This window comes from Solenopsis invicta, chromosome 10 (assembly GCF_016802725.1).
Source record: "Solenopsis invicta isolate M01_SB chromosome 10, UNIL_Sinv_3.0, whole genome shotgun sequence".
Classification (NCBI taxonomy): Eukaryota; Metazoa; Arthropoda; class Insecta; order Hymenoptera; family Formicidae; genus Solenopsis; species Solenopsis invicta.
Window position 1 is genome coordinate 8,600,709 of NC_052673.1, and position 14,723 is coordinate 8,615,431.

The 14,723-nt window shown below is 36.6% G+C and overlaps 2 protein-coding genes across 2 annotated transcripts; both read right to left on the reverse strand.

Moving 5' to 3' along the window:
• Window positions 1–538: 538 nt before the first annotated feature.
• LOC105197294 lies at window positions 539–2,575 on the reverse strand. Its single transcript, XM_011163591.3, has 3 exons — window positions 2,499–2,575; window positions 2,033–2,068; window positions 539–1,403 (listed from the first exon to the last, which is right to left on the reverse strand). Exons 1-3 carry the CDS (start codon window positions 2,508–2,510, stop codon window positions 1,182–1,184), a joined length of 270 nt encoding a protein of 89 aa, XP_011161893.1. The 5' UTR covers window positions 2,511–2,575; the 3' UTR covers window positions 539–1,181.
• Window positions 2,576–4,595: 2,020 nt separating this feature from the next.
• On the reverse strand, window positions 4,596–8,651 carry LOC105197309. Its single transcript, XM_026136466.2, has 3 exons — window positions 8,558–8,651; window positions 7,862–7,906; window positions 4,596–5,387 (listed from the first exon to the last, which is right to left on the reverse strand). Exons 1-3 carry the CDS (start codon window positions 8,567–8,569, stop codon window positions 5,178–5,180), a joined length of 267 nt encoding a protein of 88 aa, XP_025992251.1. The 5' UTR covers window positions 8,570–8,651; the 3' UTR covers window positions 4,596–5,177.
• Between the last annotated feature and the right edge of the window lie 6,072 nt (window positions 8,652–14,723).

Consider the following 14,723-nt stretch of genomic DNA (forward strand, 5'->3'; position numbering starts at 1 on the left):
TTATTCAACAAAGTGCGCCAAAACACTACGTTAAGCTAATATCGGTTTGTGCGATCAAATTACGTAATCGAGACCGTGAAATACGGTCGAGTAGCAATATTAATGAAGTTAACTACACAAAATTGACGTATTGTTTGACCGGCCGTTATTTGAGAGCCTAACAAACCCGCTATCCGAGCTGTTTTGCATGATTGACTTGATACGCACTGCGCCATTAGCTAGTCTCAATGAATTTCCAATGCAATAAACTTCAGTAAACGTCAAAACAAACTGCGAATTTGTTTCAGCTTTATTTCAACTAATACAGCTTTGCTTTAAATATCTATCCTTTTATCTACTTTGATTACTCTAGCTCTCGTTTTACCTTAAAATTATTCGTATCTTTTTCTCTTTCTTTTATTATGCATCTGTCGCATTTTGTCTATTTAGTCTAATCTTATATATGATCTAGTTAAATAACTTTCATGACGTAATTGCAACGTGTTGCAATTACGAACGATATGCACTCGGGGTGAGATCGAATAAAGCAAACGACGCATTTTATCACAAGACGTAAAAATCGACTTTTATTATAAAATAAATAAAAGTGTTGCTGCCGGAAGACGAATAGTGGGGACAGGCCGCGTTTATGATGTTGTGGTCTCTTCTTCAATATGCCGCACAGAAGAATTCCGATGTTGACGAAATGAGATGGAGCAATGGGAGCACGAAAGGATCTGATTGTTCGTCGATGTTCGTACGATGCGTGTCATATGTAGCGTCAAGGTAAAACGAAAAAGAAAAATGAGGGAGTGACGAGGGTGGCTTTTTTTTCAAGTCTGATTGCCTGGTCTTTCTGGGAACGGTCCTTGGGAGTGGCCCAAGACATGGCGGCTATCCTGAAGCAGTCCTTTTCCAGATCTGCCAATATATTGTAATTTCGCAACGGTATTCCGTGATCCTCGATCCTCGAATCGATGATTCTCGATCCTCGGAGCCGGACATCCACGACCCTGGGCGAGCGATCGCACAGAATCGAAACGCCTTGCCGAAGGGTCAAAGGAAGGAAGCTCTTGGCAGAGACTTCGCACGTTGTGTGATACACCAATCGTGGTGATTCGCTGCCTCATATCAGCCTCAGGATGACGCGTTCGGCATGGACCACTCCGGACCAGCGGGTCTGCTGGCTCAGGTGAGGGAATCTAATGCCAGCCGTGTCCGTGGACGGCCACATTTTCCCAGCTGGGCTCGTAATTCGGCGCCGGTTTGAAAACCTCAACACCCACCAAATGCGGATGCCCTACTTTTCCTCCAGAGTAGTGGATGCGGGTGGTGTGGTCGTTACCGTGGAGGGCGAGCGGGGCGGCCTTGACAGCTGGAATGGGGGGGTTGCCAGCGACATGGATATGCTCCGCGTGATATCCCTGAACATTAAACCAAGAGTTTCATTAATTACTAAAATATCTAATCTTATTTGTCCGAATGTTTGTTACGTAGTTGGAAACGGTCGGAAAATCTAATAACCTCGGAAAAATCATGATTTCTCCAGAGAACGTATATTCCCCCACTACGAAATCGCGAGTAATTGCGAGGGAGTTTAGAATGCGCTTGAGTAACTGCAATGGGAACTTCGGGACAGAAATTGCATAAACAAGCGTGATCAATTTGAATCAATTGCGGCTGTGTTTCGACATGGAGATAATGGATTCAATTAAGTAGAAAATCAAATGATAAACCAATAATTAGATATTGATTACTGTCCAGCTGTTACTTTGATCTTAATTATATTTCTACTAATTTTAATTAATAATTAATATTATATTTAATTATTTGATTAAAAATTCTTATATTATATGACTAAATGCTGAATAATTATGGTATGTAATTGTGCACGTTCTATAATACATTTTTTATTAATATTTATTACTAATATGCAATTTGTAATTTATAAACGGCATTTACAACTTAAGCAGAAAGTTAATCGTAAGAATTCTAGATATGATGGAAAAATTATGGAATACATAGTTATTGTAACTAATTGTGAAATACTTACAGCACTAGCGGCCGCCACGAGGGCAAACAGAACAACCTGCAACAAAGGAATATCATTCTATACAATGTCATTTAGTGTAATAATAAAAATATATTTAGAATTTTAGATTTTGCAGTAGGAGTTCTAGTAAAAAAAAGATTGACGTTCACATTAATGTAATGAAAAAAATGAATAAATAGAAAGAAAAAGAGAGGTACAGAAACTGAACAAATAAAAGTCAAAAAGAGTAGAAGCAAGATAAAAGATAGAACGTATAAGAGCAATGTTATAAATATTAATAAATAAAAAATTAATAAAAAATTTTTTAAATACATTAAATAAGATAAAATTATTTAATTCAAGTAATTAAATATGTGCAAAGTTTAATATAGAAATATATGCAATTTTACATGCAAATAAGAGCATATAAAAGAAAAATAAAAGTGATAAATCGACGTGGCAAAGTCGGGTGAAGGGAAAAACTTACGAAGAACTTCATGGCGAGCGATGGTTTTTCTTGCGTGTTATGCGAGCAAACACTATGTCTTCAAGGGGCGACGCGGTATGCTTTTATAGCAGGTCCCTGCCCAAGTCCCAGACCCACTCTCAGGGCAGCAGGCGGGGGCACAACGTTGCACGTTACACGGACCCCTTTCACTAACCACGCGACCGACACCCTTTCGGGCCCCCTTGTTAGGTGCCCGCCCAACCGCGACGTCACGCCCTGTCACGCTTCCGATATTTTCGATATCAATGATGGTAACACCCTCGATGCTCATTCCAATGCTGAAGATCATGAGATGTGGACCATCCAAGAGAGGCGCCATTGTTCTATTAATCTGATTCGTTGCAGTAATCGATAAGTGTGTGCGAATGTGAATGTGAAATAAAATATGCGTCATTTAAATGCAGAACGGAATGTTAAATCGCGATGCTAAATTACAATAATTAAATCGACACAATTCACGCAATCGTTGTGATTTTTATCTTTAAGGAATTACAAAGTAAGATTGTGTAGAAAAATTGATCTGCGATGATTAAGACTGTGAGTTATTTATTTACGCACGCATAGTTTAATTTTTAAATTAATTCCACGTTAAGTTCTACGTTAATTTTAATCGGTATGTATGTGTGTATGATTCTAGTTACAAAATTTATTTATTTTTTATCTAATTTTAGTAAAATTTTATAAGAGAAAGAATATCCTTAAGGATGCCTTATCATTTGTATCATTACTTTTTGTATTATTATTTTTATGTATATTTCATAAAATTATATTGTTAATATCGTTTATTATATTAGTATAGATTTTATTATGTGATTATAACATAAACTTTAAATACATATAAATATTAACCCTTACGATACTATGCTCAAAACCATGCCTTATTCCTTCCATCCTGAGTATCGCGAATCTATTGATTTTCTTATCCATTTAAAATAATTCAAAAAGTCTCTGAAAATTTAGGAACATACTTTCAGCTTTCTTGAACAAGTGTTGAAATTTTATTTTAGAAAATACTAACTACAGTATATAATTTAATAAACAAAATAATCAAAAAACTTGTACGAATCAAAATCGGCCGGACATATAATATCGAGGAGGATAGTGGGAAAAAGGTTAAAATATATAAACTTTACTAGTTTTTATTACTATTTTAATAATAATGCTTTAACTGTAGTTATATTTTCATCTTCGAATTCTATTCAAGTAACATTTATGTGTATAATTAATAATGTAAATTATTAATTAATAAAATAATATTATTATGAAATAATTATTTACAATGTAAGAGAATCGAGAATGAATATCGAGAAACAAGATACGATATGTTCTAGACTTTTATTACTGACAACTTACGACGTAAAATTGTTCCTATTTTCGTACATTTGTTACAAAATGTACATATGCATTGAAATATATATTGAGATTAATATCAAATTAACTCATTTTATAATAGCAATTACATTATTATAAATAAAACAACAGTCTATCTATCTATGCTCTATCTATCGTTAAAACAGATTTAAATGAGCTCATTAAATGTTTGCTTTGCTGTTATATCAAATTTTTTATTAATACTTTAATTGAATGGTAATCAATTGATTTGAATGATAATTTATTCTGTTTGCAAAATGCCCTAGTTTACAGAGCAGTATAGTCAAACTTTCACAAACTTTTAAAAGCAGCTTCAAGTCACAGCATGTTGACTTGTAAACAAGTGTCTGTACCCCGTTACACTTGACTGATCTTTCAGACTTTGAGAATATAGCTTGGAAAAAGTTGAGAGGAAAACTGTAGAACAGTGTAGCATGTGTACTCAATTAATAATATATTGCACAATTTATTTTGCACACGTTCTACACGTAACCATTCTGGAATTTATTTCTTCCAAGCGCGCTATCGCAACTAATCGTTATTACTCCTTTCAAGAGTAAAAGATAAAGAAAGAGAAAATAAATTTAAAAAATCGACGAAAAAAATGAATGTAAATGTAAGCAAAAATAAGAAAAAAAAATGGTGAAGGACAGGGAAAAGAAGAACGGGTTGTATTGGGTGATCGAATAAAAAACGACAACGTAATTCCTGGTTTATCACAAGACGTACACAAATCAACTTTTATTAGAAAATAAATAAAAGTGTTGCTGCGGACAGTGAAGAAAAATTGGGATTGGGTCCGAAAAATGGGGGAAAAGGGGAAACGCTCTCTCTGATGTTGTGATGTCTTCTTCAATATCACAATTGCCGCACGAGAATTTCGGTGTTGGGGGGAAGACGCAGGAACAGAAAAAGACAGGTGTTCGTGTCCATGTGTATTGTGTAAGGCGTGTCATATGTAGCTTTAAGGTAAAATCAAGACGAATGTATTTTTTTATTCTTGAGTTTGGCTGCCTGGTCTGCGATCCGCGAGTGGTCCACGATTTTACGTCTCTTCTCAAAAAAATGTCCCGGAGATGCTGATTTTGACGATTGATCAGATGTTCCTTGGCCGTGTATTTGCTCATCTTCAATTGGAATTATTTATGCGAGAAACCAGATGTACCGTCGACGAAGTTGTCTGCTGTCATCGTTATGATTGATAATACTCGAAATGACTGCCGTTTCGGTATGGACCACTCTGGACCAATGGATTTAGTCAGGGGGCATCGTTAGACGGGGTCCTTTTTACCAGCCGTGTCCGTGCGCCTTCACAACGCTGATCGCGGGTTCCGGGGCGGGTACGTAATGCTCGACGCCAACGAGATGTGGAGAGCCGACATGAGGAGCGTCATAATGTATTCTGGTCACATGGTCGTTTCCCTTGATATGCAGGGGACCCGGATGTGGGGGCGGAATGGCGGGCTGCTGGGGGATGTAATGCGCGTGGTATACTTGCTGCAAGTGATAATAAAGTAGCATTAATATTGCGCCTAAAATCAGTATTAAACATACTTTCTAAAGATTCGTGTAAGTGTAAGGATAGTTACGCAATTGAGTGAAACAAAAACGAATAATAATAATGTGAAATGTACATTAAATAAAGTTAAAAATAAAAATGTATGTTTTATAATGGTATTACATATGTACAATAAATAATGTAAGAGTATTCTATCAATTTTGTAACAAATGAGAACGAAATAAACCACCATAAGAAATATTGATTAGAAAAATAATACTTTCATTATTATTTGGCAGAACAACACATATTACAATCGATTGAAAGCGATTTAACGATATCATTTAATAAAAATTTATTAAAGAAATGAGTGTCAATAAAATATCAAATTACATTTTATTATTAGAATTAGTTATTAACGATCAATTTACTTTTAAGAAACTTGTGTAGAAGCAAAACTCAAAAAATTATATTTATGTGTACTGCATTTGTTTTTTGTTGTGTGATTATAATAAGAGATAAAAATAATAATTTTAAAAAATTTCTATAAACTTTATAATAGAAACTACTTTTTTCCTCAATAAAATGTCAATTTTAATATTACGACCAGATTCCTGAGCAGTTGTGAACACGAACAGAACAAACGTAATCCGAGCTGCTTATCATTAATTATGCAACAGGGACTTCGAGGCGGAACAAGCGTTACGTAAACGAATTGCACCGATTATTTCGGTGCAATTGAGCCGGTTTCGTCACGGTCTCTTTACAGATCTCCGATTAAATAGGAAATCCAATTAGCTAACCATCGTGGACACCCATTCCGTTGCCGGTTCGGCTACAGCGTAAAGTAAGAGAGACACGTAACTACCGATCAGATCTAGTAGAGTAATGTAACATTAGAAATCGACCGGTCATTAAACGGAAGAGAAGGCGCAATCAACGACACGAAATGGCAGTTTCTGCTCGGTCTCTCGTTTGAAATTTTTCGAAAACTGATATTATTCGTCGTTGTGTAATTACGTAATTATGGTACTATCGTCTTAGGTAGCGCAAGCCATACTCGTGAAAGGTATAATATTAATGTATAATATTAATATCTCATTGCCTATAGTAAATATTTTTCATCTTCTGTCGCGAAATAGAAACCGTATTTAATATTTAACCGACTTGATCATTATTTCAATCCGTCTTGTCAAATTCACAAAAAAATATATTTTATTTACTTGATCCTATGTCAAACGTTAAATGTCTCGAGAATATTTTGGTAATATTTCTCTACCGTCCTTATCATAGTCGTATTTATTTTAACGCTCTCCCCGCTCTCTCCGCTCTACCTTAACACATTACCTTCATCACGCAATAAATTATCTAGACGGCTTGTTTGGGATCCTGCCAAAGCCACAGAGGCGATTAAATGTCTATCACCTGATATAACGTGGAATCGATCTCTCGATGACAGTTTTCTACCACCATTACCTTGGCGTGCGATACGGGAGCAGCGACCTTGATGTATTTAGGCGCGGGCGCAACCCAGGGCTGGGGCGCGTGCACCACCGGGGCGGCATGCACCACTGGAGAAGCGTGCACCACAGGAGACACCCATGGCTGCGCGATCTGAGATGCGTCAAACAGTCTTTTTCATATGATCGGAATCAGTCGCCTCGATAACACGAGTGTTACGTGAAGTTACTTTCCCGCCGAGTACGTCCATAGTTACTCGGTCGACGGAAAGGAAATAGAACAAGCCTTCGTGGTCCCCATGACGTTGATCAATCAGCGATGGTGTTTTGAGAAATGAAGAGTTATATCACAGACCAAGAGAATTGCGAAGAGTAGAATGAGAATAACAGCCGATGTAGAAACATTCACGAAGACGAGAGAAAGATTGAGGAAGAATTTGTTACTGGATAGACATAAGAAGTAATTTATTGTATAAATTTATTGAGATCAGTATATTAAAAAGAACTTACAGAGAAACATAAGAAGTTCAAGTTCTTGTCGAGTATAAAAAGTTAGATGAAACATCAGTCATGCTTGATGAACGACTTACTTTTGAAAGATTAATTTGCAAACAGAAGGTTAAAACAACCTGTATTTTCCTCTGGCTGATTAAGAAAAATAGCTGATTAAGAAATGATGATCATACAGACGGATATCTTGTTAACACATTTGTCTCCTCGTTGAGACTCGAGTCGCCCGAATATCACTGGAGTAATGAGAAATGTTTAGTTATTTAAGAAGAAAGAATCATCGAGAGTTACTAGAAATTAATAATAAGAATAGAACAATTAAAGTTTGATTAATCACAAAAGTGAAATCTGGAGAAGTAGTAGAAACGTTGACAGATGGTTTTTATTGTGTTATAATAAGAGTATTTATTGGCGTTAACACATTCAAAGAAAAATAATAATATAAATTGTAAGATTTAGGTAAATAAATGAGCTTCTTTAAATGATGATTATGAAGTACTTGCCTCGTATCCAGCGCTGACGGCAGCCACAATGGCGAACAAAACAATCTGCAATTATACAACAATATAATGCAGTGCAATATAATACAATAATGTATAATAGTATAATATATTTAATTTTTCTGTCACGATGCAGTAAAAATCGCAAAAAAAACAAAAAAATAAATAAATAAACATGTTTATTTGTAATTTTATTTTTAATATCAAAAACGCACTATTATAAACATCATAAAAGATGAAGAACGTTTTCTTTTTATATAATAAAAATATTGTCACACGATATTACATCTTTCCATATTGTAAATTAAAATATGCAATTAAACAGTTATTAAGAACTTAAATTAATATGTACGTAAGAACTGAATAACCAATTTATATTTGAAATTATAAATTATATATATCATTTAGAATTTATGTTTTTATGTACTATATATAAATCACAAACTAATATCTTTTATATTTAATTTCTAAACATTAATGCATTGAGATATCTAAATTACAATTTTACAATTTAAAAATAAAATAATTGTAACATGTATATAATACAAAACAAATATAACGGAAATGTAAAGGCAAATGCAGAACTCGTGCAACACCGCATAACAAAATCCCCACGATCAGTCGCAAGGGCAATTATTCTCAGGCCCACAACGATTAACTTTTACTTCCTCGCGTTATGTATCGCGAGGAGAAACTTACGAAGAACTTCATGGTGTGTGATGACAGTTTTTCTTGTGCGCTACGCGGGGAAACACTACGTGTTCGAGGGGCGACGCAGTATGCTTTTATAGCGGAGCCCTGCCCACGGGCCCAGGGGGGCTCAGGGGATGAGGCGGGGGCACCGGCGACGATTGCACTGCTTCGGATGCGGACCCCTTTCACCAATAGCGCGACCCTTTCGTATCCCTTATTGGGAGCTTGCTGCCACTCGACTATGATCGCGCTTGGCTTCCGGTACCAGGACGACACTTATAAAGATGTTCAAGGCTCGTGGACCATCGAAAAAGAACGCTCCAAATGAAATCCGCATATCGTTAATCTGATTCGTTTGAAAGCAGGTCGCTCGAACGGCATATTAGTGTTTGGCTATTAGATTTGTCAACAATTTGCAGAACCTATAATAAAAATATTTTAAGAAATTATTTCGTAAGATTAAGTGGAAAAGTACATTTACATAAAACTGAATTATTGCGTTTCACAATATTGCATGGGCAAATAGATATACACGTATAAAGCTAAAGGAAAGTAGAACTGGAATACGTAAACACCGCGTGACTCCACTTTATAATATTCTTAAAAACATGTCCAAAGTTAAAAAAAGAAAGCATTTTTATTGAAGCAACTAGAAAGTCTCCTTCGTGCGTAATTAGAAAACCTACAGCTATTGCTACTGAATTAGTTTGTCGCGCGTTACAGCGTGAATATTGCCCATAATCGTAATAAACTTATCTTCTACTACGTTTCTTCTAACAATAGACTTCTGTCTACTCTCAGAACAGGTTACGAACGAATTGCACAACTTTGACAAACGGCACCACATCATATTCACAATCATATTCATCATAATCATAAGCACCGCTGATTTCAGACATCTCGTCCAAGATCTATCATGCCGGATCCACAGATCACGGCCGTGATGTATTGATCACGGTGCGATGTTAGATCGCAGCGGTTACTAACCCAGCACGTAACGTTCGCAAAGGAGTTCGCGTATCGCAGGTGCGCTGGGCGTAACGCGCGCGTTGATGGTGTTGGCCGATTAGGATGTAACACACACTCTAGGAAAATGCGGAGAGACAAGTTTATGAGAAACGTTTGGGCTGGCTTTTTCTTTCCTCTTTGCGCGACTTGCGTAAAAGACGTATCGTGCAACCGTAAAACAACAATTGACCCTATCTTTCCGCGCGATATCTCGCTGTAATTACCTCAAAATAAAATACACGGCTCACGTAACAGCGCGCAATTACGTTATAATCCCCCGAAGCGCAGAAGATATGGCTATCGTCTGTTTTTTTCTTCGCAGACCTCACGGCGGGAAATGGCGTTTAAAGCAGCTTTGCCTTAACTGCGCCTCAATTAACGCGAATTTGACGGGCAACTAGGGAACAATGGATTTTCATAATGTGAAACGTCAGCGTAGGCTCGGTTGCTGTCTATTGTTGCAATTACAATCGCAATTGTCTATATATTCTGGAAAAGACGTGCGAACAATATATCCAGAAAATGGAAAGGAAAATCAATTTCTCATTGCGACAACAAAGGACGCGACAAGCCATTTTGTTTCATCGTTTTCTTCACGAGAAACCATAAATAAGTCTTCCTCTATTTACCGCAGTGTAAAATCCTCCTCGATCTGCGTTTAATTAATTTATACCGAGTACAATTCCGTTCAACATGCAGCATAATTAATTTCACCACGGCGAAATCCATCGTTTCTTCACTCGAGGCTCGAGCTTAATTAACTGATGATATATGTATAGTTACGTTCTATATTATGTATATTAATTCTGCAATAGCGAAATCTGCGCGTGTTTCTTTAATCGACGCTTAACTCGCAGCGCGCATGGAACACCGTGCGATCTTTTTCTTCTGTTCTAGTCATTCGTTTCACTAGACTCGTGTTGAAATCGCTGTTACGCTGAAAAATTGGTGCACGTACAACTAACAATAGGCCTTTTCAGAATTATTATTGCTCCCGATAGGTTAATCAGACAATATATGTAATTTAACGAGTGAGGCAATCTTTTAGGGATTCAATAATCTTCTTCTGCAGTTTTATTAACAAATGTTTTATAAATGCAGTTTCAAAAAATAACTGCGTTTCAAGTTCGGCGAACACGCGGCGCGCAATTCCGGGGCACTCGTAAAAATTCGTAAATTCACTTAGGAACTTCTCAGAAAACATCGAGGTCTCGTAGATATTTAAAAGATATCTTAATAGAGATTTCTTCAAGATACTTCCAGGAAATGTCTAAAAGATATTTTTGAGATACTCATCACATAAGATGTCTTTTTGATTTCTAAAAGATGTTTTCAAGACATCTCCGCAGATATCTGAAGTGATATCTCAAGATGTTGCATAAAATATCTTTTAAATCGCTACAAACTTTTCGCAACTTTAAAAAAAAAATGTAGGACATCTCGGGAGACATGACAAAATATCTTTTAAAAATCTAGAACCTTTTTGTTTGTGTGGGTTATTATTATATTTATTATTGAGCACTAGGATCTGCTTTCGACCAGTACGGCCATTCTTGTAATTTAAATTTGTTGAAATAATTTTGCTTACTCCTGCACAGATTTTATATAATAAAAATTATACAAAATTATTGGCGTTGCCAACGGTATGTAAGAAAAAAGAAGTAATCACTATTGGATTAAGTAACTCTCGATTATGTCATTGACATTTAGCATCGATTGATTTGACATTTAAACTTTTTCTAAAAAGAGGATCAAGTTGGAATCAAGTTCTCTTTCACTACTTTATAATTTATGTTCTAACAACATTCTAACGCAGTAAACAACAATGTTCCTTTCTACTTTAGTGCCGTTTTAAAGCGGTTTGTCCGAAACGCTACAAGTTCCCTAATCGCATTGTGAAATTATAGGCATATTTCGTACACAGTAGCCCTGTCTTTTAATTTTTAATGCATAGCAGTTCCAGCAATTTTCCCCTCGTGCGTCATTCACCCTCGGGTCTAATAAACGCGCGCTTTACGAGCAGCGCTAATTTCGCAACACTAGTGCTGGCTACCAGAGGTGGTTATAGCCATGAACGCATTTAGTTCTGGGTCACATCTGAGTACATCTGGCCCCCTCTCTCTCCCCTTTTCCTCCTCCCTCCCCCCTCACTCTCTCTCTCTCTCTCTCTCTCTCTCTCTCTGTCTCTCTCCCTTGCTCATTCCGAAAGCACGAGCTGCATAGTGCGATTTTTGCGAGCGCAAAATCGTCGTTTCCGAGCGATGGAAGTGAACGCCCCTGCGTTTCTTCGTCGTCGGCCGCGCTTTTTCAGACCGATTAGCAATTACCCGCTAAGACTATAAGGCCGACGGTCGCCTTTACTCGGTATAAAAGCCGCGGTGCTCGGTGCGCGATTTGCGCAACCTCGACCAAGCACGATTCGTTGCATTTCTCGCAAGTGTACGCGCGGAACAACCCCGCGTGGATGTAGATACATCGTGCAGCGGAATCGTTGCAAAACCTGGAAAGTTTAACGATTCTCATTATTTTGTAATGTCTCACGCTCGCTCTGTTCGAATCAGATGAACAAGGAAAAGAGGGAGAGAGAGAGAGAGAGAGTTGGGCGCGTGTTTGCCGATGCAACGGGCGTACGGGAGAAATATTAATGCAATGTTAGAGTTGCATCGCGCAGAGATGCCCGGGGGAGTTTTCGCGACTGAAACCTTTAAACAATCCTTTAAATATTTCAGAGAAGTATCGGAAACGGAGAAACGGGTAAATATGAAATACATCGAAAGTGCATGTCGATGTTTTTTACATAAAAACGATGCATAAAACATCGGCGGAACAATAAATCGATAAAAGCACAACGCTGTATATGATATATGGAGAAATAAATAGCGAATAAGTAAAAGTGTGTAAACTAATATCGCGAAACTATGTCGCCTCGCGTTTTTTATCGGCATCGTATGTAATTTCATGCGATTACGTTAGATCGCGTGGTTTCTTATTAGCCGGTACAATCTGCGCAATTTGATTAGATAATTGACACACGTGGATAGAATCTAAAAAATTCGAAAATCCACGTCCCGTTCGCTTATGCATCACTGCACCGCGGTTCGAACGCGCTTTCCCCCGCGGAAAACGCATTGCTGCAATTCGTGCATCGCTGCACTCGATAAACCGATCTCCCGCACGTGTACGAAACTGTTCCTCGTTTGTAATACAAAATACGTTAATCGGATCACTAAATCTTCCATATTAATTGTTTGTTATTTGCTTTTTTTAATTCATAAATACTCAGATCTCTCTCCTTTCCGTCAAAAAGACTAGAAGGAAGCTACGTAAACGCTAGCTTACAACAAGATGTAAAGATGTCTAGAATTTTTCTATAATTCTAGAAATATTATTTATATGTTTCTATTCCCTAATTGAAGTTAATATAAATATCATCGCTTTCTCGCGCGTTCTTTTTGAAGAATAATTCCGTTTAGTATACGTTTAGCAAAAAGGCAAATGCAAACTCTTTTCAGTGTTCGCAACAATGGCAGTTATGCGGTAACAGTCAATTAAATTATCTATTCTCGTCGATTATCTCTTGCTGCGGGCCGAGAGTCAATCGCAAAAAAATGCAGTTGGCAAGGCATAACTCTAAATAAAGTGAATGTCGCAATTTGCTACTGCTAGACGCGCGAATCATCGTGTGACGCATCCCGTCGGCGAAGTCACGATTTATGTGTCTGATCATGAAAACCGAGATTAGAACGAACGAGTAAATGGATAACCACTGATGGATAAACAAACGAACGCGGACATGCGAATGTATCGCGCTTGTAAGCATACATCAGATTATGCATTGAACATTGAGGATTGCGATTCGAATTCACAGCTTGAACTCAATATAAAACCAATTAAAATCAAATTTATCAAATTTATCTAATTGAGAAATAGAAATCTAATCTTCAATGTTCAGTCTTTAAATTCCAATGCATTCCAATCTGATGGGTGAGGCTTTAAATCACTCGCTCGTTCCTCTGACTTCCACGGATGTAATCTCGAGGATATTCGAATTTTGCTCGTTATTAACTGCCGCATTTATGACGCTCTTGTGTAATGTTGCATTGTGTTCCATTTGCAGCAACGCGGCGGCGGTTCTATTGCGCAGAAAACTGATTTCGCATCGATAGCGTGAATGCGATCGCGCACCAAAACGAGCGAGAATATTCGCGAATAATTGCTGATGAGAAAAAATCGTTTAGACAGGTGAGACTCTTTACGTAAGAGTTGATATTACATAAAGAACTTTCATTGTAAAAGATCGCGATATAGGAAACGGAGATTCATCGCTTTTAATTGGGTTTAAATTGTACACTAAATTGATTTAAACTCGTACCGTAAAATATAGAGAAAATATATAAAAATATATATTTTGATTTAAGATATACAAATCTCTTTCAAGTTTTGATACGTTTTATATTAATCAAAATAATACAAGGTAAGAATCTAAATAAATAATAATTAAATTCGAAAACTGCCTATGTGAGCGAACACTGTTGTTTTCGCGTGAATTATTAAATGTACATTACACTGATTACTACATACACATAAATTAAAATGCGCATACATCTCAACTCTGACTCGACTCCTCCTCGTTGCATGTATTTTACAGTAAATCTTTACCTCCTTCATCCATTTCCGTCAAGTTTGCGTTACCGCGTTGCATTGTGAGAATTTATAAAAGTTAACTGCAAAATCATAGATGTTAAAAGTGAACATATGGCATTCGAATAAATAATAAAAATGCGTAATTTAAATTATTAAGTTTTAAATTTTCGATTAATTGGTGTGTATATTTTGTTTATATATACTATTTATAATTATATTTAATATATTTTATAATTTTATATATTCAACTCTTCCATCTTAAGAAAATGAATTGGAAAATATTGTTTATTCTTCATATAAAACTTACTTTATATCTCATAAAACCTTCGCAGATAATGGAGTATCTTTATACGCAGATAATAAATATAGGAAATTATTCAGCGCTTTAATGTTGAAAGAAAGATGATTACAAGCGCTAAAATTAATGAAGCACGATAATTACCTCGAGCGTGATTTCATTACGCGGCCAGTTGTCCAGAATAATATTTAATGAAATGAGATCAGCAGATTGGTGTAAGAT

What these genes read in the sequence shown, in the direction of transcription:
- LOC105197309 (XM_026136466.2), bottom strand. An exon ending in CCGTCAGCGCTGGATACGAG is followed by an intron (nt 5,388 to 7,861) that starts GCAAGTACTTCA and finishes TATCACTTGCAG; the next exon opens with CAAGTATACCACGCGCATTA.
- LOC105197294 (XM_011163591.3), bottom strand. An exon ending in TCGTGGCGGCCGCTAGTGCT is followed by an intron (nt 1,404 to 2,032) that starts GTAAGTATTTCA and finishes TTTAATGTTCAG; the next exon opens with GGATATCACGCGGAGCATAT.